The 23,618-nt window shown below is 38.7% G+C and overlaps 6 protein-coding genes across 6 annotated transcripts; 5 read left to right on the top strand and 1 right to left on the bottom strand.

The window, feature by feature from the left end:
* Positions 1 to 10,604: 10,604 nt before the first annotated feature.
* J4E87_009675 (uncharacterized protein) lies at positions 10,605 to 11,551 on the top strand (the record flags this gene model as incomplete). The annotated part of the gene is made up of 3 exons (XM_049381249.1): positions 10,605 to 10,962; positions 11,017 to 11,173; positions 11,227 to 11,551. The coding sequence occupies 3 exons, from the start codon at positions 10,605 to 10,607 to the stop codon at positions 11,549 to 11,551; spliced, it is 840 nt and encodes a 279-aa protein (XP_049229099.1).
* A 607-nt stretch (positions 11,552 to 12,158) lies between these two features.
* J4E87_009674 (uncharacterized protein) lies at positions 12,159 to 14,342 on the top strand (the record flags this gene model as incomplete). The annotated part of the gene is made up of 2 exons (XM_049381248.1): positions 12,159 to 12,211; positions 12,260 to 14,342. The coding sequence occupies 2 exons, from the start codon at positions 12,159 to 12,161 to the stop codon at positions 14,340 to 14,342; spliced, it is 2,136 nt and encodes a 711-aa protein (XP_049229098.1).
* A 725-nt stretch (positions 14,343 to 15,067) lies between these two features.
* J4E87_009673 (uncharacterized protein) lies at positions 15,068 to 16,057 on the top strand (the record flags this gene model as incomplete). Its single annotated transcript, XM_049381247.1, has 1 exon — positions 15,068 to 16,057. One exon carries the CDS (start codon positions 15,068 to 15,070, stop codon positions 16,055 to 16,057), a length of 990 nt encoding a protein of 329 aa, XP_049229097.1.
* A 262-nt stretch (positions 16,058 to 16,319) lies between these two features.
* On the bottom strand, positions 16,320 to 18,038 carry J4E87_009672 (uncharacterized protein; the record flags this gene model as incomplete). The annotated part of the gene is made up of 1 exon (XM_049381246.1): positions 16,320 to 18,038. One exon carries the CDS (start codon positions 18,036 to 18,038, stop codon positions 16,320 to 16,322), a length of 1,719 nt encoding a protein of 572 aa, XP_049229096.1.
* Positions 18,039 to 18,363: 325 nt separating this feature from the next.
* Positions 18,364 to 20,099, top strand: J4E87_009671 (uncharacterized protein; the record flags this gene model as incomplete). The annotated part of the gene is made up of 3 exons (XM_049381245.1): positions 18,364 to 18,797; positions 18,850 to 19,158; positions 19,205 to 20,099. 3 exons carry the CDS (start codon positions 18,364 to 18,366, stop codon positions 20,097 to 20,099), a joined length of 1,638 nt encoding a protein of 545 aa, XP_049229095.1.
* Positions 20,100 to 20,983: 884 nt separating this feature from the next.
* Positions 20,984 to 23,602, top strand: J4E87_009670 (uncharacterized protein; the record flags this gene model as incomplete). The annotated part of the gene is made up of 1 exon (XM_049381244.1): positions 20,984 to 23,602. One exon carries the CDS (start codon positions 20,984 to 20,986, stop codon positions 23,600 to 23,602), a length of 2,619 nt encoding a protein of 872 aa, XP_049229094.1.
* Between the last annotated feature and the right edge of the window lie 16 nt (positions 23,603 to 23,618).

Raw genomic sequence — 23,618 nt, 5'->3', positions numbered from 1 at the left:
CCTCTATTATAGTTACTATTACCTAAAGGCTTAGAAAGATCTTAGAATTAGTAGTAGTAGTAATATCTCTATAGTACCTAGTAAAGAGCCTCTTACTTTAATACGTTATACTAGCTTTAAAGCCTTTTATACTTATCTATACTAGTTATATTTTATTTTAAGCTTATTAAAAAAGCTAGCGCTATTTATACTACTAAAGTTATTATATTATCTACTACTCTATTATATTATATTGTATACGTATAAATTACTATTATCTATTATAGATAAGTAATAAAGTTTAAGACTAGTTAAATTTATTTATTAAAGTCTTTATTTATAACTTTATTAATATAGGCTAGCTACTTATTAAAGAGATATATAGTAGGTCTACTATCTAAAGCCTTAGCTAAATTCTTAAAACGCTTATTCTACTTAAAAGTAATATATTATCTTTTTTTATCTATTTTAGTACTAGCTAATATATAGATACTACTTAGTATAAGAGTGTTTATAATAAACTTATTATTATTATAAAGCTAGTAGATAAGCTTATTCTTAATAAGCTTATTATCTAAGTAGAAAAAATAGATATAAGCCTATACTTATAACGCGTAGATACTTATATAAATACTTATAAGCTTTTCTAAATACTACTCTATTCTATTATAAGTATACTAATATATAGCTAAGTTAGCCTTAATATTAGTAGATATTAGTAATAGCTTATAGTAGAGGCGCTTATTTTTTATAATATAGTTAGTAGTAATAAGAAATATATTAAGAATTTTAAAGAGTTAATTATAGAGTTAATAGAATATTTAAAGAAAAGAGTATAAGTATAAAAAAGAGATAAACTATAAAGAATCTTTTTAATTAAAAAGTTCTATCTATTTATAGTACTATAGTTAAAAATATAGTTTTACTTTAATAAAGGCGTACCTATATTATAAGTATATATATCTTAGACTAGAGTTTTACTTTACTAACTAGGTATAGCTACTAAGTAAATACTTTAGGCTAGGTATATACCTTAAGCTAGGTATATACCTTAGGTATTAGTTCTTAGAACTTAGTTTTACTAGAGCTTTTAGCTCTCTTCTTAGCTAATATAGTATTATAACTCTAGTATTAAGCTTCTAGCTACTACTTTTTTAACTTAGATCTACTTCTCTATATACTAGTCTATATACTTTACTACTACTAAGGCTTCTAGAATATATAGAATTAGTACTATTTATTTTTATTTTCTCTTTTCTATAAAGCTATAGAACCTAGAACTTTATAGCTTACTCTTAATAGCTAAAAGGTATTAAAAGAATATATATACTACTACTTACTATAATTAAAAGTATTTAGAAAATACACTTATATTATAATTATATACTATATTACTTACCTACGTTATGCGTGTGTTTAAGTATAAGCACTTTATTAAAGTAATAGTAATATATAGTATTAAGAATATTAAATTTATAGACTAGTCTAGTATATATAGTAGTTTTATCTAACACGGGATAGAAACATGCTCTAACTAGCAAAAACCAATAGACTCTGAATAAAAAAAAAAATAGTAGTTTTATCTATAATTATCTTATACTACTAGTCTACTAATATATACTTTATAAAGTTAAACTTACTACTTTTATATTTATAAGCTACTATAGATAGTACTATAAATAGTATATTATATTTATATATTCTAAAAAGATAAAGACTTATAAAGTTATTTAATATAATATTATAGTATATTATAGTTAGAAAAATAGATATAACAAAAGATATAAAATATATTAAAGATATAAAGAAAAAAAAAAGAAAAAAAAGAAAAAAAAAAGAGTAGAAGATTTTACTTTTCTATAACTACTAATAAATCTTATATAATTATATATATAAGACTTTTTATTAAGATAGCTGTTATATAATAAATTAAAAGTTATTACGTATAGAATTTAGAGTTATAAACTACTATACCTTACTATCTTACTATCTTATAGCTTTATTCTTACCTTATAGCTTTATTTTAGAAATAGCTTTAGATATATAAATTTTTAGACGTTTATAGCTTTTTCTTTATAGTTATAGCTTTTCTTACTCTATACTTTTATATAGAGCTTTTAGAAAGTAATAAAATATATATATAACTTTAAAATACCTTTCTAGAGGTATATAGAGCGCGTAAAATATATATATAATTTTTTTCTCTATAAATTCTAGGCTAAATTCTAGCTCTTTACTTTTATACTTTTTAATAAAGTTTAAGAGTATTAAACTTTATAGCTTAGTTTTTATTTTTAAAACTTTTAAAAAAGAACATACTTCTATATATATTAAAAAAAAAAATTTTTTTAAAAATATATCTATGTTATAATTATATACTATGTTACTTAACTGCGTTGTACCTATATTTCTATACTAGTTAATTTAATAAAGTAACACTATTACTTTTTCGTTAATTACTAAGCTAAGTAGACTATATTCTATTACTTCTAGAATATTTTCTAAGTAAAATAGATATTTATAGTAAAAGCGCGCTTAAGCTTTTAACATATAATCTATATACTATAGTATATTATAAAAAACTACGCTAGTAGCTACTTTTATAGTTATATTAATTATTAGAATAAAGCTACTAATTTAGATAGTCTTTTTTTTGTTTCTCTAGCGCTTACTTTAGTAAAGTAAATCTTTTTTTTATTTTTATAATACTTAACTTTATTATAGTAAAGTTAACTAGTAAAGTTAAATAATTTTACTTATATCTAGAAAGGCTTTTATCTCTAAACTCTAATTAATAAGCTCTTTTATATCTATATACTACTCTTTAACTATTAGAAATATTACTATTACTTTAATTTTCTTTATTTTAAACCTTAAGCTTTAGTATAAGTTTTAGAGTAGTAAGCTTAGTAAAAGAAATTTAATTATTTAAAATTCTTAATAGAATATAACTCTTTTACTTTTTTTCTATAATATTAATAAAGCTTTAATTCTTATTAAAAAAGAAGCTACTCTTCTTACTCTAATTATAGTTTATATCTCTTTTAAAATCTTAGTTAGTAGGTATAGTAGAGTAATAAAAAGATAAGAATATTTTAAAAGTTATGTTTTTTAAAGCTAGATATCTAAATAGATAGAGTAGCTAGAAGAGAACTTTTAAGATAGTCTTAAAGAAAAAATTAGAAACGTATTTATAAATACTTAGTATATTAGATTACTAAGTATTTATACTATAATAGACAAGCTTAAAAATAAGCTTTAAAATATAGCTCTCTAAGTTAGCGTATAACCTTTTATATAGATTAAAAAAGTATAGTTTTAGTAGACTTTTACTAGAATATATAAGTAGTAGCTATTTTTTATAACTCTTAAATTTAGATTTTAAATTTTAAGTTTATAGCTTTATAACTTACTTAGACTTATATTAAAGAAGAATTTTAAGTAGTAAATAATCTAGAGTTTTAAGTTAAAATTATAGCTAAGTTTTAAAAATAGTAATATTCTATTATTAGTATTTTTATAAACTTTAAGAAAGTTAAAGTAGCTATAAAAAGCTAGTTATATCTTATAAAGTTAAGTATACTAATAAAAGTAGGTTATCTAAGTATATACTACTAATTTATAAAAAACAAAGTTTTTAGATATAGAGATTAATATTTTAAGAATTCTAAACTTTAAACTAGTATAACTTAGCTAGAACTAAAGATAAAAAGTTAAAGTTATAAATCTAGGCTATTAAAGGTAGAAGTATCTATTAAAGTAAGAAATTTTGTAATCTAGATAAAGTTTTATTTTTAGCTTTTTTTTATTCTTTACTAACTTTTTAAGTATATTTTCTAAAATTCTAAGAAAGTTACTAAAAATACATTAGAAATAAAAAGAGAATAATAAAAATAAAATTAGTAGATTTAAGCTTATTTAAAAAGATATAGCTAGTTAGAGTAGAGTTTTATTAATTTTCTTTTTTTAATACTAGTGTTTTAGCGCTAAAAGATTACTAAGTATAAGTACTAGTTAACTATATTAAGAAAAAGATTTATAGCTTTTAAAACAACTAGAAATCTTAGATCTAGCTAGTCTAGTTACCTAGATATTAAGCTTTAAAATAGATAACCTTTTTACTATCTCTTTCTTTTCGTTACTCTACTATAGTACTTCTACTATATTAACTATTTAATTTATAACTAGAATCTTTAATTTCTATTTAAAACTAATAAGTATATTATTATTTAGTATTTCTATATACTTAATTACCTAATTTCTATTTAGCTTTTCTTTTTACTTATATTAATAGAACGTTTACTTATAAGAAGTAATATTATATATTATAATTACTCTATAAATTCTAGTACTTATATATAATATATATTAGAAGCTTAATAGCTAAGAAAATATTATATATAGCTATAACACTTAACTTTAAAGTCTAAATAGTACTTTCTAGCTATATAATTACTAATAAGTAGATATACGTTATAGCTATAGATATAGATTCTATTTTAGATTAGATAAAACTTAGTAGTCTAGTCTCTAATCTTAGATAGCTAATTATATTAAAAGTATATTCTAAACTATTAATATAATATCTAACTAGAAAATTAGTAGCTATAAAGCTATAATAAACGTAATTTATAAAGTAGAGATACTATTCTTATAATTAGTAGCTATAGCTTAGTTTTAAAATTAGCGCTTATTATAAAGAATAGAGAGGTAATAATAACTATTCTCTAATAATAGAATATAGCTTTGTTAGAACAAAGTAGTTAAATACTATAATAAATAGTATAACTAATAAAGATTTGCAATAAAGTAATTACAAAGTAAATAGTAGGTAAAAGGTAATAATATTATTGCTAGGTAAAGAATAACTATAGAGAATTACTATTTCTTTTATAGAAAATAGCTACTAGAATAATTATGTAAATATCTACCTATTTCTACTTAGAGATAAGAATTTATAATTAAATCTACTTAATTTCTATTAATTCTTAGATTTATAATCTAAGTCTACTAAATTCTTCTTATCTTCTAGATTTATAATCTAGACTAGTACTAATTATATTAGTCTATACGTTATATTATATAGACTAATAATTAGTTTATTACTAGATCTTTTAGTAATTATAAAAAAAGAAATAAAAAGATAAAAGTTATTAAATTACGTAATAACTCTAATATTAACTAGGCTAAGATAAATAGAGGTATTTTAGAATCTTCTAGTATAGTAGATTAAAACTAGCTACTAAAATCTTAATTACGTAAGTAATTAGATTTACTAGAAATCTTTCTAATTTGTTAAGAAATAATAATAAGTATAATCTTAATAAAGCTTAATAATAATAAAAAGATAATAATAACTAAGTTATTATAATCTTTATAAATTCTAATGTAGAAGCTTTCTAAGAGAAAGCTCTTAGTAGAAAGAGTAGAAGTTAGAGTGTAGCGTCTTTCTCTTAGCTATAAAAGTAGATAGGTAAAAGTCTAGATAATATAAGTAAACTTTAGGTCTAGAATAATATTAAATTATAGTACTACTATAAAATATAAAAAAATATTTACGTAGGTAAACTATAGTATAGAGAATAGTAGTCTAGAAATAAATTATATAAAGCTTTATATATAGAGAATACTTCTCTTTATTTTATATCTTTCTTAATACCTTTATATATATTTAAAAAAAAGATCTACTAATATATCTACTAAATATAAAGAACTTTCTATACTAAACTTCTTTTCTATACTTATAATAGAGGCTTTAGTTCTTATAATAATACTACCTAGCGTAATAGAAAGTACTACTCTAGTAGTCTTTACTAGTTATATACGCAGCGTATTTAACTTTCTAGTCTATTTTAAAAAGACTTTAATAAAAGACTTATAAAATATAGCTATAAAAATAAAGCTAGAAAAAAACTTCTATTAAAATAGTATAAAGTAGATAGAAGTAATTACTAGTAATAAAAAACGCTTTATAGCTTTATATATTATAGATATATACTATCTCTTCTAAATAGACTTTTCTTCTAATATTCTAGTAATTATAGAGAAATAGTTTAACTAGCTTAGTATATTAAATAAGAAGCTAGCTAAGATAGTAAGTACGCTAGTAACTTAAAATAAGCTTAATTTTATTAAGCTTATAAAAGGTAATATTTTTTTTAGCTAAAGAGAGGTAGCGCTTTACTAGCTATAGAAGGTAGTATATATATAGTATAGTATTAGACTATACTAATAAATACGTATAGCGTAATAATAGATAGAATAAATAGTTAGTATACTAAAGAATAGCGTAATATAGCTAATATAGCTAAGCTTATAAGTAATTATATATAGAATATAAGTTACTAGTAATTATATAGATATTTTATAGATGTTATATTAGTGTCTTAGATTAAGTTAGGCTTTATACTAGTAGTAGACTTACTAGATTACCTTTTAGTGTTGCGTAATTATATAAAGCTAGTGCTAGTACTACTAGTTAATAGTCTAGATAGCTATTAGTAATATATAATAAATATAAAGTAGTTAGCGTATTATAGTTACGCGTGTAGTAAATATTATATTAGTAGTAGTATAGGTATAAGTATTATAAGTTATAAATCTAGGCTTATATTAGAGATTTTTTAAGTTTACTTTTAGAGTCTAATATAGTAACGCGTTATTACGTAATTACGTAATTATATAATTATATAATTATTTAATCTTAAAAAAAGTATACTATAAGCTCTATCTCTTAGGCCTAGAGAGGCTAATTAATATTAATAATAAGTGTAGAGTAGTAAAAAAACTTATATATATTAGTTATAAGTTTTTAAATAGTAAGACTAGTAAAAAAAAGAAATAATAGTTTTACTATAAGTAAATAGTAGTAATAAGAAACTTAGAGCTATTAATAGTATTAGTAAAGTAGCTCTTTATATATTTTAGAAAACTTCTTATAGTACTTAAATTATTAAGTATTATATTATAAGTAATATCTTATTTTATAGCTACTAGAATAGCTTTAAGAATAGCTTTCTTAATAGTCTTTTTTTTAGTAAATATAGAATAGCTTATAGTAAATATATAATAGTAATATAATTTAAAGAAAAGTAATTTAAGTAGATAAAAAAAAAAGATTTAGTTAAGTATTAGAAAGTAAGATAATTCTCTATAAAGTAGAGTCTTATATCTAAATAACTTAGAATAAAAGTATAAGAGCTAATTAATTAAGCTTATTACTTTATTAAATATACTAGTGTAGAGATATAGGTACAACATAGTTAAGTAATATAGTATATAATTATAATATAGGTGTATTTTCTAAATACCTTATTTTATAGTATATAGTAGTATATATTCTTTTAAAAGTTTTAGAAATTAAAACTAAGCTATAAAGTTTAACGCTTCTAGATCTTATATACCTAGAAAAAGAGATAAAAGAGTATTACGTTCTATATATCTTATACTAGAGGTATAAAGGCACTTAAGTATTATATATATATTTTATTACTCTCTAAAAGCTTTATACAAAAGTAAAGAGTAGAAAAGACTATAACTATAGAGAAATAGCTATAAATATCTAAGAACTTAAAGTATTTAAGGCTATTTCTAAAATAAAGTTATAAAGTAGTAATATATAGTAGTTTATAACTCTAAATCTAATATATAATAAGTATCTTAAGTAAATAGAAAGAGAAGAGTCTTATAAAAAGAGTTTATAAAAAAGAGTTTTATACGTATATATATACTAAACTCTTACTTATAGTTAAAAAGTAAAAAAGTCTATATTTAGCTTTCTCTTTCTTTTTATTCTCTTTATTCTCTATATCTTCTATATCTTCTAGATCTACCTTTACGTCTATCTCTTAAAATATTAACCTATAATAATAAAAATAATAATAATATTAATATATTAGACTACCTTCTAATATACTTTCTAATCTACTTTTTCTTTAAGACAATACTTCTATTAGTTATCTTAGAATATAAGTTAAAGAAAATTAACTTTAATATTTATATTAAAGATATTAAGGCTTATAGATAAGTTTTAAAAAAAGTAAAGCTTTACTTTTTCTATCTAGAACCTAGCTTTAATATTTATAGTAAGCTTAAATACTATATTAAAGATAAAATTCTTAGTATAAAGGTTTTTATTCTTAGTAGTCTCTTTAAAAACTTAATAAGTAGTAGTAGTAGCTCTTCTAAGTATATAGAGTACTCTAAAATATAGTACTAATATTAGATAGCTTTTAACTACGCTAGATAGTATAACTAGCTATTACTTATATAGACTAACTTTATAAAATATATATTATTTACTTCTTAATACTATAACTAGATACTATTAGTACTATTCTAAATAGCTAAGCTACTTAAGATCTTTTTATAAGCTTATAATTAATAATAACTATAAACCTATAACTAAGCTAGTAATTTAAATAAAGTAGATAATTTAGATAATAGAGTAGTACTACTAGCTTTATTAATAAGCTTATAATAGAATACGTAATAGAACTAATAGAATTTAGAAGTATTTATAGTTAGATTAATATATTAGAGTAGGTAGAGAAGTATAAGTGTCTTTAAGATTATTCTAGAGTATATAGACTAGCGTATTTAGACTAGCGTATTAGAGTAGAGAATATATAGCTCTTTTATAGTACTATAGACTTATTACTACTACTACTACTAATTCTAGAATTTTCTTAAGCGTTTAGGTAATTACAACTATAATAGAAGTAGTAGTAGTAGCGCTTTCTTTTAAAAGAGACTATATATAATATAGTAGTAACTACTAGATATTATCTATATAATATTAGTAGTAATAAATAAGTTAATATAGAATTATAAGTCTTTATTATAAATGTATAAGAAAAAAAGTATAAGTAGATAGTAAAAGGCGTTTAAGTTTATTAGGCTTAGTTTTAATAGCTTAAAAGTTTATTTATTTATTTATAGTATAGTATAATATTATAAGATATAATATAGTAGGCTCTATCTCTAAGGCCTAGAAAGAAATTAATTAAGCTTATAAGATCTAATTAGCTATTTAAGAAAATATAATTATAAAGGTTAGTATTTTATAAGCTTAGTATAGTAGGTTAATATAATTTATATTAGGTTACTACTATAAGTAGAGCTAATAAATATTAAAACTTTAGATAGCTCTACTTATAGTAGTAACTTAATATAATATATTATATTAATCTACGTATACTATAAGATATATAATATCTATAATATAGAATAAAAGTAAAAAGATTAAAATAAAAGTAAATATATTATATATAGTATAAAATATAATATAATTATATATATAAGTAAGTATATAGCTAATAAAAGCTTATACTAGCTAGCTAGTAGTATAGGCGTCTAGAGTCTACGCCTAATCTAAGTTTTATAAAGAATTTTAGCACTATATATAGAGCTATATCTTAATTTTATAACTAGTAAGAAATTAGTTTTATTTTATTTAAATACTAAAAAGACTTAAAAATTATTTAATATAGTAGTGTAGTATTTAGTATTAGATTTAAGCTACTTATATTATTAATATATATTTAGAATTCTAAGAGTAACTTATAAAATAGAAAAAGTATACTTTTACTAAGATTTAAGTATATATATTCTAACTATAAAGCTTTTAAATATATTACTCTATTAGTTATAACTAATAAGTAGATATAATTATATTATAATTCTTTTATAAAGTATTTAGTATTTATAAAATAGTTTCTTAGCTAGTCTAAAAGATTTAAAAGCTTTAACTACTTTAAAGATAGTAGTACTAAAACTTTAAGCTTTAGCTTACTTAATACTATACTTTTTAAAGTAATAAATAATTAAGTTATATATTTTCTAGAGTACTAGTAATAGTTTTTACTTTTTTTAGAATTAGTAGCTCTTTAAAGTATAAGTATTACTACTTAAGATTTAGATTTTTACTTAATAACTTTATTTTTAGTAGTTAATTAAATTTTATAAGCTTAACTAATTAGCTTTTATACTTTTATTTTTAAGTTTTTTAGGTATAAGACTTTACTTTATAAAGAAATAAAACTTAAGTATTAAGAGAGATTAAAGAGATTTTGTTTAGTATCTTATAAGTTTACCTCTACTAAATAACTATTACTCTATAGTCTGCGACGCTGCTTTAAGCTACCTCGGTGACACGGCGTTGAGCGTGATGTCATGAGCGGTCCGTTACCTCTTCTCTGCCTAGCGCCCCGTTGCCGAGTCCGCGGAACGTAATGCTTCGCACCACTTGACAAGGCTTGGTCTGCCGCTCTGCCTACCGTCCACCAACCAGCGCGACCCAGGCTTTCGGATCGCAGCGCCCATCGTACAACGACCCGTCTTCTGCTCAGCCGTTGCAGCAAATGTGGAGACATATGCGGAGAAATCTGGGGATACACTGCCTGAGACGGGCGACATGCCTCGGTCTGTTCGAGACATGACGACGACAGGGTGTGAGATCTGAGCCGTGTGCCGTCTCCTGTCAATCAGAGCCATCTCTGTGTTGCGATATAGCCATCATGCCGCGGCTCAGAAAGATGTCATCTCCAATCTGCTCTTACAGCCAACCTCCGCCTTATCCTGCGTCTACACCTTAACGACATCTACGCAAAGAGCAACCTTCCATCATGTCAGAGACGGCAAAGATAGACCACGAGATGACTGAGCATAACGGCGTGAACATCGCAAGCAATGGTGCGCCGTTGAGTCGCCAGGTCACTGTCGCTCTTTCGCCCGAGCAGTACGAGCGTCTCTTCTTCCAGCCATCCGCACCCCGTCGTGGGGATCTCGCAAAGCGGTTCGCCAACCCAACGCTGCTTGGGCTCATCGGATTCTTGGTTCCGTACACTTCGACCATCCTCATTCTGTGCGGGTTCCAAGGAGCCGTCGCTCCGCAGAGCTTGGTCGGCATCAGCGCCGACTACTACTTTTTTGGAGCGTTAGCCATGAACCTCGCTGGCATAGCCGAGTTTATTTTGGGTAACAGTACGGCTTACCTGTGTCTATAGGCGCCCTTCTGTTGGTACTGACATCTTGCAGCGTTTCCCTTCGCGGTCTTCATCATCTATGGCAGCCATTGGGGCAGTTTGGCGTACCAGCAAGACCCAATACACCAAACGACCTCCGCCTTCGGTGAGCTCGGAGGCGCGGAAGGCGCAGCCTACAATGCGTCTCAAGGCTTCCATAACGTTTCTATGTGAGTAATCCCAGCTCGTGTATGCTGGAGTGCAGTCTCTGATGAGTGATCAGGGTGCTCGCCAGCTTCGTCTTCTTGATCGGTACACTTCGCGTCAACCTCTTCTTCACGTTCACATTCTTCGGGCTCGTCATGCTATTCGGGTTCATCGCTGCCGCGGACTTCTCCATCGCTCACGCCACGACTGAAGCCGATATTGAACACATCAACACATTATTGCGATGTGCAGGAGGATTCGGGTTTCTAGGCTTGATCTCTGGCTGGTACCTCGCCATTCTTACCGCTTGCGAAGCCGTGGGAATCCCATGCCCGCTGCCCGTCTTCGATTTGAGCACCAAGGTTTTCCCGGACAAGTCCAAGAACGGCCAAGTTAGTTAAAGCAATGGCTAAATGACTCACAGCCGTTCTGTGTGGGACGCGGGAAGGAGCCACTCTGCTAGTTAGCTACGCGTCCTCGTGTTCTTCACGTACCGCACAATAACCAGTCGCTTAAAGCTTACCGAGGCACTACCGCTGCTGCAAATCCATGCGAAGTGATGTGATGTGACATGCGCCTTATGTTCCGTTGAGCCCGGTGGCTGAATGTCGTTTATTATCGCGGGTCGATCGAGAGACAGCATCATGCAGATCCGGGGCTCGTATACGCGGACGCGGGGTAGCACGGTCAACCCTCACTATGGCTTCACGGGAGAGTAAAATAGCGCGTCTTTGGGTTCCTGTCCGGATCAATTCGCATCCTTGGCTGCATGGTGGTCTTGGGTGTCTTGAGTCGTGAAAGTAATAAAGAGCCGGCTGCCTCAACGTGACAATAACGTCTGGCAGCGGTAGTATACGCATCGTAGCCATGATGCATTCCGCCTCGCCTCTCCTTCTTCTTGGCGCGACTTTGTTGTCGACCACCTACGCTATCGGTCCCGATTGTGTCAATGGTCCATTGAAAGATAACAAGATCTGCGATGTCGATGCCGCGCCCACGGAACGGGCAATGGCCCTCGTTGCGGCTATGGAAAACGAAGAGAAGCTCGACAACCTGATGAGGTAGGCGTTCATTGCGATTTCCTCATTCAAGTAAACTAATTTTCGCAGTAAATCGAGGGGTGTAGCGCGACTGGGCCTTCCTGCCTACAACTGGTGGGGTGAGGCATTGCACGGTGTAGCAGGAGCCCCGGGAATCAACTTCACCGAACCATTCACGAACGCCACCTCTTTCCCCATGCCATTGCTCATGTCAGCTGCATTCGACGACAACCTCATCTTCAAGATCGCTAACATCATTGGAAATGAGGCCCGGGCATTCGGCAATGGAGGTGTGGCCCCAGTCGACTACTGGACTCCAGACATCAACCCGTTCCGTGATCCTCGCTGGGGTCGAGGCTCGGAGACGCCAGGCGAAGACATTTTGCGCATCAAGGGCTACACAAAGAGTCTGCTCGCTGGACTAGAGGGCGATCAAGCTCAGAGGAAGATCATCGCGACATGCAAGCACTACGTTGGCTACGACATGGAGGCTTGGGGCGGCGTCGATCGCCACAACTTTGACGCCAAAATCACAATGCAGGATCTTGCGGAGTACTACATGCCGCCTTTCCAGCAATGCGCGCGAGACTCCAAAGTCGGCTCGTTCATGTGCTCGTACAACGCTGTCAACGGGGTCCCTACATGCGCCGATACGTACGTTCTACAAACCATCTTGCGCGACCACTGGAACTGGACAGAAAGCAACAACTACATCACCAGTGATTGTGAGGCTGTCGCTGACATTTCCGAGAACCACAACTATACAGATACGCTCGCCGAAGGTACAGCAGTCGCCTTCATCGCCGGCATGGACAACAGCTGCGAGTACGAAGGATCTTCCGATATCCCTGGAGCTTGGAGCCAAGGAATTTTGAACGTCACCGTTATTGACAGAGCGCTCACGCGGCAGTACGAGGGTCTCGTTCGTGCTGGCTACTTTGACGGTGCTGGAGCTATATACGCAGACCTAGGAATCGACGATGTGAACACACCGGAGGCACAGCAACTTTCTCTCCAAGTCGCATCAGAAGGTCTCGTTATGCTGAAGAATGACCACACGCTCCCTCTTGCTCTCTCCAATGGGTCTAATGTCGCCATGATCGGATTCTGGGCCAATGACTCGTCGAAGTTGTCCGGTATCTACAGCGGCCCTGCTCCCTACCTGCGCACCCCCGTGTGGGCTGGTGAACAGCTCGGATTGAACATGTCTATTGCCACTGGCCCTGTTTTGCAGAACTCCAGTGCCCGCGATAACTGGACAACGAACGCGCTCAATGCGGCAGAAGGATCTGACTACATCATCTACTTTGGTGGTCTAGACACTTCAGCAGCGGCAGAAGGTTTCGACCGTACCGACATCAGCTGGCCTAGCGCGCAAGTCGAACTCATCACCAAGCTTGCTAAGCTTGGGAAGCCGCTTGTGGTTGTTGTATTAGGCGACATGGTCGACAACTCTCCCCTACTGTCGATGGAAGGCGTCAACTCCGTCATCTGGGCTAACTGGCCTGGTCAAGATGGTGGATTGGCCGTCATGGATGTCATCACTGGCGCGCATGCCGTCGCTGGTCGTCTGCCAATCACGCAATACCCCGCAAGCTACACCAATCTCTCGATGCTGAACATGAACCTTCGTCCTGGTGCCATCAGTCCAGGTCGCACCTACCGCTGGTACAACCAATCGGTACAGCCCTTCGGGTTTGGCTTGCACTACACCACATTTGCGGCGAACTTCAGCAGCAGCGAAGGACTCACCTACAACATCCAGGATATCATGAGCGATTGTTCGCAGATGTATCCCGATCTGTGCGGCGTTGCGCCACTGGAGATTGGGGTGACCAATAAGGGTAACATGACTTCCGATTTCGTCGCTCTAGCTTTCATCAAGGGTGAGGCTGGACCAAAGCCATACCCGCTCAAGACACTGGTCTCATATGCGCGATTGAGGGACATTGCTGGTAGTCAGACGAAGATGGCATCACTGTCCCTCACGCTTGGAACGCTGGCGCGTGTTGACCAGATGGGCAACACGGTCGTATATCCGGGAGAGTACACCCTGCTTCTTGACGAACCTACGCAGGCTGAGCTGAAGCTCACGATCACGGGTGAGGAGACCGTGCTGGACAAGTGGCCTCAGCCGCCAGCATCTTCGTAGGCGATCAGAGTGACACCGCTATTGAGATAGATGAAGATCAAACACCTTTGCAACCCTACGTATTGCCGCTTTCTTCTGTTGATGATGTACTGATTCTGGATCCTAGCGATCGAAGGTCTTGTGCTCGAGATCTGTCACCGATTGCGTTCTTGCAGAAAATGCTTAGCCAGAGAAGACGTCGCCTTAGGCTTGAGTCATTCCACAGGCAACAGGTATAGAGTTTCTCCCTAGGCATAAAGTACTTTTTACCTAGGTAAAAGGTTATATCGTTTATACCTAGGTATAAAGGTTTCTACCTAAGTAGCACGTAGTACACACTTAAGTTGTAGTATTTTCTTAGGTAAAAACGTTAAAACCTAAGCAGAAAGGTTTATACCTAAGAAAAAGACTTTATACCTAAGAATAGAGTTTATACCTAAGAAAAGAAGTTAACACCTAAGAAGATAGGTTTTTACCTAAGTAGACAGGTTTATACCTAGGTAAAAACGTTTGTACCTTAGCAGAAACCGCGACAAGGCATTGATCGTCTACTGCGCCGCTCATGCTTGACAAACGGCGCGTGCGGTACGTGCCTCATCAGTGCATACAGTCACATGATTTAGTGGCGTAGTTTTCGTGACGCAGAACCCTGCAAGGTCTCGCTGATGTTGCAACACCATCCTCTCGAACGAAAACTTACATCGCGATCCAAAATCGACGTCTCAGGGCATTCGCAATATCAGATCATGATGCAGACATTCACACCACTCCAAGTGCCTATGGACAAGTCTCGCGTGAACAGCCTCGACCACGACGGAGACTTCAAGGTCGACGACAACGTTCTTCTCAAGTTTGCAAAGGGTACAAAAGTCATCTTTGCGCACCGCTTTGGAGTATCATCTTGGACAGTGACTGCCCGGCTACATCTTCTATTGTCCGACGGTACCGAAGAACGCTACTTTCTGAAGTCGGCTTCAGAGGCTCATGGTCGCACCTTAATAGAAGGCGAGTTCAACGCGATGTCTGAGCTGTACAAGTGGGCCCCAACTCTCGTGCCCAAGCCGCACTCGTGGGGAAGATACCGAGTGGATGAGCCGGAAGTACACTTCTTCCTTTCACAGTACATCGACATGAGCGACGCAATGCCTGATCCTCATCAGCTGTGTGAGAAGCTGGCTCGTCTTCATCGCGAAAGCGCCTCACCTACTGGTCAATACGGATTCCATGTAACGACATGCCAGGGTCGCGCGACGCAGTGTGTAGCATGGGAGAAGGACTGGACGGTATTCTTCACCAAACTCTTGCAACACGTCATCGATGTCGACTTCGAGTTGAACGGAGCTTGGGATGAGCTCGACAGGGCCGAGAAGCGGCTCATTCGGTTTGTCATTCCTAGATTGCTCGGAGCTCTAACTACGGAAGGTCGTAAGATCAAGCCAAGCTTGATTCACGGTGATCTCTGGGAAGGCAACATCGGTACAGCCATTGACGGCAGTGATGTGCTTCTTTTCGACTCTGCTGCGTTCTACGCCCATAGTGAGCTCGAAGTGGCGGATTGGAGACCTTACTACAACAAGATCAGCAACAAGGTATACTTGGAAACCTATCTGGAGTACCAAGAGCCTAGCGAACCGAAGGAGGAGTGGGACGATCGGAATCGACTCTATAGTATCTACTGGAATGTCATTTACTCGGTCAACCACATTGCCCAGGGTAAAGCGATCCGCCAAGTGTAAGTCGAGCAGGAAGTGATACGGCATAGCTAACACCCGAAAAGCGCCTACAACGATATGCTCTTTCTAATCGACAGATACGCGCCTTTCCCAGAAGGCGAGAGACCTCCGATACTACAAGAGGCTGAGATGGCTTTTCTGTTATCTGAGCGGGATCATACTGTGTAGGGCGAGCTGCTTGGTGAGTGGTTCCAATGCTAGCATAGAGCAATTGTATTATGATCTGCTCTCATACAGAATCCTCCGGAAGCTTATCAGTGATGCTTCAGTTTCCAGCCTTGGTCTCCAACGATGTAATCGGTCCGGAGACTAGGGAACCGTTCTGAGTTACACGACCGTTCCGTACTTGTCTCCAATGCATGCCCTTCCATTGTAGCAGGGCGACGCAAAGTGCCGAGAGTATGCCACTCCACAGGCCTAGAGCCGTAAAATACCATCCTCTACCAGCTGCATTTAGCAAGGGCTCTAAGACTGCAACTCCAGTCGCGGCCATGGCGCAGCGTGTAATGCTTGTAGCGGCTGCAGCAGTACTGGGGCTTTGGGGGAAAGAATCCACTAGCAAGGTGCTGAATGTCGTATAGCCGTAGCAACCCCAGAAACCTTGCATGAATTGTAGGATCAACGGAATAGTCGGGTGGGCGTGATATTGAACAGTCCATCCATAGCCGATCATGGTCGCTGTCGATATCATTAGCATGGCGTAGCTGTATCTTGTCCTTGCACGCTCGACTGGGAACTTCAGAAGGTCATCACCAGATACCTTATCGATGGTCCAGTCGATGCTGCGAGCAATAGCACGGTAATTATAATCCATCATCTTTCCGGTGAAGTAGGCTCCGGCGATGGTGCCAATGCCACGCGGCAGATACGACAAGCCAATGCAAAGCTCGTTCCAATGGTATATATCTTTGTAGATGTCTGGGCCCGCTGCAACAAAGGAGTAGTCCACTGTGTAGAACGATCCGTGAACCCATAAAGTGAGGAAGGTGTCCCTATAGAAGATGATGCGAAAGCAGGCGAGCAAGTTAGACAGTCCGTACTTCCGCTTAGTCGCCTGGAATGGAGCTGCCGCTGATGACACTGCAGTCGAACCTCCTTCATTCAGTCTCTTTACTGCTTTTACCTTCAGCCGTTCTCGTAAAAGGCCTAACCAGCTGTACTGCCACCATTTGTGTCCAGACTTGTCACTGCCATTGCCGACCATGTTGCGAGCTGTCTCGGGGAGGAGCGCGCCCACGCCGACGAACAAGACTCCGCCGACAATGAACAGGGCCCAGAATACCCAATTGATGTTTCCACTCGTGTAAGCCACTACGCCTCCTACGACTGGACCTACACAAGTGCCCAGATTCATGGCCATGCTGATTGGGCCTAGCATCTGTCCTCGTTCGCTAGCCACGCAGACGTCTGCAACGACACCAAAGCTGATGGCATACGCTGCACTGGCCCCGAGACTCTGTATCGCGCGCAGGACTAAGAGAATAGCATAGTTGCGCTTGTTAAGAGCTAGTCCCAAGTTACCGATGACGTACAGGGCCAGAGTGGCCAGGAAGTAGGGTCGCCGGCCATGAACATCAGACAGTGGTCCGAATATGACGGGTGAAATGGCTTGGAAGATGATGTAGAGGGTTATTGTAAGATTGATAGCCTGCGCTGTAGTACTGAACTGTGTGCGCAGCAGAGGAAGAAGGGGAAAGTAGATGGTCGCCGTCAAGGGTGACGTGATAGCTGCTAACCCAAGAAGCGGTCGTAGTTGCCGCCGCTGCGACTGCGTGAAGGATGTGTATTCGAGCGGGCTTGGTGCAGGCGCGTCGTCGCACCTGAATTCTTCAGCATCTTTACCCAGTTCCGCATCGCCGAGTCGCGTTGGGGGTGAGGCAGTAATCTCTCCGGCCATGACGCCGAGCTGGTGCTTGGGCGAGGCTGGTCGCGCGAAGTCTGGCGGGGTAAGGCTTCCGACTGGCGCCTTCCGGCTCGCGGCCATAGCTCGTCACGCGTGCGCCGGCAAACCTCCACCTTCTCCTCACCCAACCCCAGAATACAAATACCCCATCCCTGTACGCGCATCTCGTACAGCTGTCGATCACTCCCTTGAGCTGGTGCGCTATGTCAAACGGTGCAGGCCAAGACGTGCAACATGATGCATCGCGACCAATTCCTCCGTCGCCCGCGCCCGTAGCCAGGAAACGCTGGCTGGTGTGAGGTCATCCAGTATGCAGCACAGCGACCACCGGATATTATGAGCTCGTGATGGGCGATTGAAAACGAGTGCGCAGACTGGCAGTTCTCACCATCAAGCTCGCATCGCAATGGCTACCACAATCTTGCTCTCGGCATGCCTTGCCCTACAAGCAGCAGCCAAAACAGTCAGATCACCCACACCTCCTATGGGATGGAACTCGTACAACACCTGGAACTGCTTGCCCTCTGAGGAGAAGATTCACGAGAGTGCTCATGGCCTCATCGACCTCGGTCTTAGCAACGCTGGCTACAATTTCGTGACAGTCGACTGCGGCTGGAACGCCCATGATCGAGATGAAGAGGGGAGACTTCAATGGAACGAGACCCTCTTTCCATCTGGTGGCAAGGCACTTGGAGATTATCTCCATGATCTAGGACTGGACTTTGGTCTTTACTCTGGCGCTGGGTACCTACAGTGTGGGTCAGAATCGCTACCTGCGAGTCTGGGGTACGAACAACTAGATGCGGAGAGTTTCGCTCAGTGGGGAGGAGATAGCCTCAAGTATGATCACAAGCCTCCTCAATACGCTTTCGCACTTGCTAACGTTATGCAGGTACGACAACTGCTACTCTACTTCCAACACCACGATGGTCGACTCTAGCTCCGCAGAAGCTCAATCACCAGCACGTTTCCAACACATGGCGGCCGAACTAGACGCGGTAGACCGCGACATACACTACTACGTCTGCCAGTGGGGAATTGGCACTGACGTCGGTGACTGGGCTGCTGAGGTTGGCAACACCTGGCGAATCAGCAACGACATCTACAATGGCTGGCGCAGCATCTGGCGCATCACCAATCAGGTCGTGCCATACTTCAGGCACACCACTGCTGGTGCCTTTGCAGACATGGACATGCTGACGTAAGTCGAGTGATCTGTATCTGGAGTCGTCAACTGACAAGTCTAGCGTGGGCCTCAATGCCCTTTCTGAAGAGGAAGAGCGCTTCCACTTTGGCATGTGGGCTATCAACAAGTCTCCTCTCATCATCGGCGCCGCCCTCGATCCCGAACGCATTAGTCAGAGCTCGCTAGACATCCTCTCGAACAAGGAAGTTATCGCCATCAACCAAGACCCACTCGCCCAGCAAGCCATGTTGGTCCGTCGTGACACCGAAAACGAGTGGGATATCTGGATGGGGAAACTCTCGGGATCGAAGCAGGTGCTGGGTGTCGCGAATTGGAAGAACGACTCCCAAGCGGTAGACTTTGATCTGGCAACACTGGGCATAGCTTCGGCCGACGTGCGCGATGTTTGGGCTGCGAAGGACCTTGGTAGTCTGTCTGGTGCCCAGACGGCTGACTTGGCTGGACATGAGCTGCGACTATGGGTTTTATCCAACATCGTCGCAGCCGCCCCTCTCACCTCCGACTCGTACCATTCCGCTGCTAATGCGTCGCTTTCCGGACCAGCACACAACTTCTCCTGCGCGTCCGGCGCATGCCTTCCCACTGGCTCGAAGATTGAGTACATCGGCCGCGCCAGCAGCGTCATGTTTGCCAACGTCAGCTCTCAGTCCACTGGCAAGAACCTCATGGGTATCGACTTCGTCAACTACCACTATGCATTTACCACTGCATGGGAATGGGGCGACAACACACGTAACATGACCATCGCAGTCAATGGTGCTGAGGCGAAGCGATGGGCCTTCCCTCTCTCTGGTGGCGATTGGGAGGAGAGTCTACGACTGCAGATAGAGCTCGACGGCTTTGTGGAAGGTACAGAGAACATGATTGAGTTCCGAGGGTATGGTGACAGCTTTGGGCCGGATCTTGTAGGCTTCGAGATCCTGAACAGCGCTTAGAGATGCCCCTTGGGTAAATACTCCTTGCTTTGGTACAGTTCATACGATCTTTACCTAGGTATAATCTACAGGCTTTTTACTTGGGTATGAACTATAACATCTACTTGGGTATAAACTATACTTCGTACTTAGGTATAAACTACATGCTTTTTACTTAGGTATAAAATATGCTTCGTACTTAGGTATAAACTATACTTTCTGCTTAGGTATTAACTATGCTTTCTACTTAGGTATAAACTGCGCTTTTTACCTAGGTATAAACTATCAAGGTGTGCTTTTTACTTAAGAATATACTATGCTTTCTTCCTAGGTACAAAGCACACACTATTTACCTAAGAAGTAACTACACTTTTTACCCAGCTCTGTAGTTTTTACCCAAGTCTGCCGTTTTTACCCAACTCTATCCTTCTTACCCAAGTCTATCGTTTTTACCCAAGTCTGTCGTTTTTACCCAACTGTCGTTTTTACCTAACTCTGCCGTTTTTACCCAACTATGTCGTTTTTACCCAACCCTTTACTTCTTACCCATCTCTGTCGTTTTTACCCAATCCTGCACTTTATACCTAACTTCGTCCTTTTTACCCAACTCTGTACTTTCCACCTAACGCTGCGAGTCTGTGGAAGATGTGGATGCGAGAGGACGTGACGCAGGCGCATCGTCGCGGCGGGATAAATCGGCCTCTGATGTACATCCGTAAGTATGGCCGTGCCTACGCTTGTGTTGAACGAAGGAAGCTCCGTAGTCGTTGATCAGCGTTTCACCCAAGCATCTTGAGGGGCAGGTACCCCGCATGTGTTTACCCGCGGGTGAACAACCACCGAACGTCCATCATTTAGCTGTCACATCGGTCAGGCTCAACGTTAGTCTACGACTAACGTACAACATGGAGCCTGTTCCGCACACCTCATCGCCGCTGACTAGTGGTTGGGCGTTCAAGCAGGGCGACCGCTCTTCTACCAACGAGTATCTACCGGCCTGCGATGCACCAACTGAAGTCTATCGCGACTTGCTTAAACACGACAAGATCCCAGACCCTTTCCATGACCTCAATGAGCTAGCAGTGCGCTGGGTTGGCGATGAGACATGGACATATCGCACGACCTTTGCTGCGCCTTCCGATTATGGGAAGGCGAACGCGGCCACCACCCTTCGATTTGAAGGTCTCGACACCTTTGCTTCCGTCTTTTTGAACGGCGAAATGATTCTGGAGTCTGACAACATGTTTATCGAGCATCAGATCGACGTTTCAGGCAAGCTTCAGGCTGAGGACAACGTACTCGAAATCGTCTTCGAGTCAGCGCGCAAGAAGGGCCTGGAGTTGGTGGAACAGCATCCAGAACATCGCTTTATCGTACACCAGACAGAGATCTCGCGAGGACCTGTTCGCAAAGCCCAGTACCACTGGGGTTGGGATTGGGGACCTATCCTCATGACATGTGGGCCCTGGAAGCCGGTATCGATTGAGACGTGGGCATGCCGCCTATCATCCCTGAATGTGCAGTACGAACTGTCGCAAGACCTGAAGTCTGCAAAATTGAAGATGAGCGTCGAATGGGAGGGTACGACCACGGGTATACTTTTAATGGTCTCGAAGGACGGAGAAGACATTGACGGTATACGGACCACCATCAATAATCGCAAGAGTCCCCTGGAAAGTACTATTACCATGGACAATATCGAGCTCTGGTGGCCGCGAGGCTATGGGCAACAAAGTCTTTACACCATCAGAGCAGAAGCCATTGTGCAGGGTGTCCCGAATCCCATTCACCTCATATCCAAGCAGTTTGGCTTCCGCCGCACCGAGCTGATCAAAGAGCCAGACGCACACGGCACTTCTTTTTACTTCCGCATCAACCATGTCGACATCTTTTGCGGAGGCTCGTGTTGGATACCCGCCGACTCGTTTCTCACACGGCTTAAACCCAATGACTACCGCGATTGGGTGAAACTCGCGGCCGACGGCAATCAAACCATGCTAAGGATCTGGGGAGGCGGCATCTACGAAGCGGATGCGCTATACGATGCCGCCGATGAGTGTGGCGTGTTGATATGGCAAGACTTCATGTTCGCATGTGCCAGCTACCCAACCTACCCCGAGTACTTGAAGAGTGTGGAGATCGAAGCAAGACAGAATGTTAGACGGTTGAGAAACCACCCCAGTCTAGTGGTGTGGGCAGGAAACAATGAGGACTACCAGATCGTCGAACGATACAAACTACAATATGACCCTGACGACAAGGATCCGAAATCCTGGCTCAAGACCGACTTCCCAGCCCGCTACATCTACGAGCATCTTCTGCCAAAGGTAGTTGCAGAAGAATGTACAGATATACCCTACCACCCCAGCTCACCCTTCGGTGATGGCAAGTCGACGGTCCTAGGAGTGGATCCTACAATCGGCGATGTCCACCAGTGGAACATGTGGCACGGTACCATGGAGCCGTATCAACGATTGCCGCAGATGGGCGGACGCTTCGTATCCGAATTTGGCATGGAAGCATATCCTCATGTTTCCACACTCGAGATGTGCATCAATCACCCGAACGACCTCCGTCCTGGCTCGATGGCCATGGACTTCCGCAATAAAGCCATAGGTCATGAGCGACGTCTCATCAGCTACGTGTCTGAGAACTTCCGGGTTCAGTACCTTCTGAAAGGCTATACACATCTTACCCAGGTGATGCAAGCGGATGCGATGTCCTGGGCTTACAAGTCCTGGCGCCGCCAATGGGGATCAGCTGGGCATCGCAAATGTGGTGGTGCGTTGGTATGGCAGCTGAATGACTGTTGGCCGACGATATCATGGGCTGTGGTGGACTATTACAAGGTACCAAAGCCAGCGTACTATGCTATCAAGCGTGCCATGCAGCCCATCACTATCGGCGTTCAACGCAAGTGCCAAAGTTGGACTGTGCGACCCGCTGATTCACTGTGGCAGCGTGATACTGGACACATCGATATGCAAAAGCTGTGGCAGGACGTCGAATACGACCTCTGGGTCTCTAACAGTACGCTGATGGAGGCCGAAGTGGATGTTGCGATACGTTACATCTCAATTGGCACAGGAAAGGACATCAGCACTGAAGAGCACAAGAAGATACGCATTGCGGCCAATGGAACAACCGAGATACTCACTGACCATGTCGTCAAGGTCGATGATCCACAAGAGCCGGGTGGACCTTTTCGTACATCAAGAGCCGACCCTTTCGTCATCCAAGTGTCATTATACAAGGGTGGTCAGCTTCTCGCAAGCGACGTGTCCTGGCCTGAGCCGATCAAATATCTCACTTTCGATAATCCAGGCGTACATGTGCGCTACTCGGAAGATAAGAAGACAGTATTCGTTTCTTCCGCGAAGCCAGTCAAGGGCTTTGTGTTTGACGAGGATATCGAACATCGTCTGAGTGACAATGGGTTTGACTTGGTACCGGGGGAAACGAAAGAGGTGCAGGTGGAAGGCCTGCCGGCGACAACGTTGAAGTGGAGATATGTTGAGATGTGAAAGCTACGACCTGATC

Source organism: Alternaria ethzedia, assembly GCF_023757985.1.
Source record: "Alternaria ethzedia strain BMP 0044 chromosome Unknown scaffold_37, whole genome shotgun sequence".
Lineage (NCBI taxonomy): Eukaryota > Fungi > Ascomycota > Dothideomycetes > Pleosporales > Pleosporaceae > Alternaria > Alternaria ethzedia.
The sequence above is the reverse complement of the archived record's forward strand: the minus strand, read 5'-3'. Positions and strand labels throughout refer to the sequence as shown.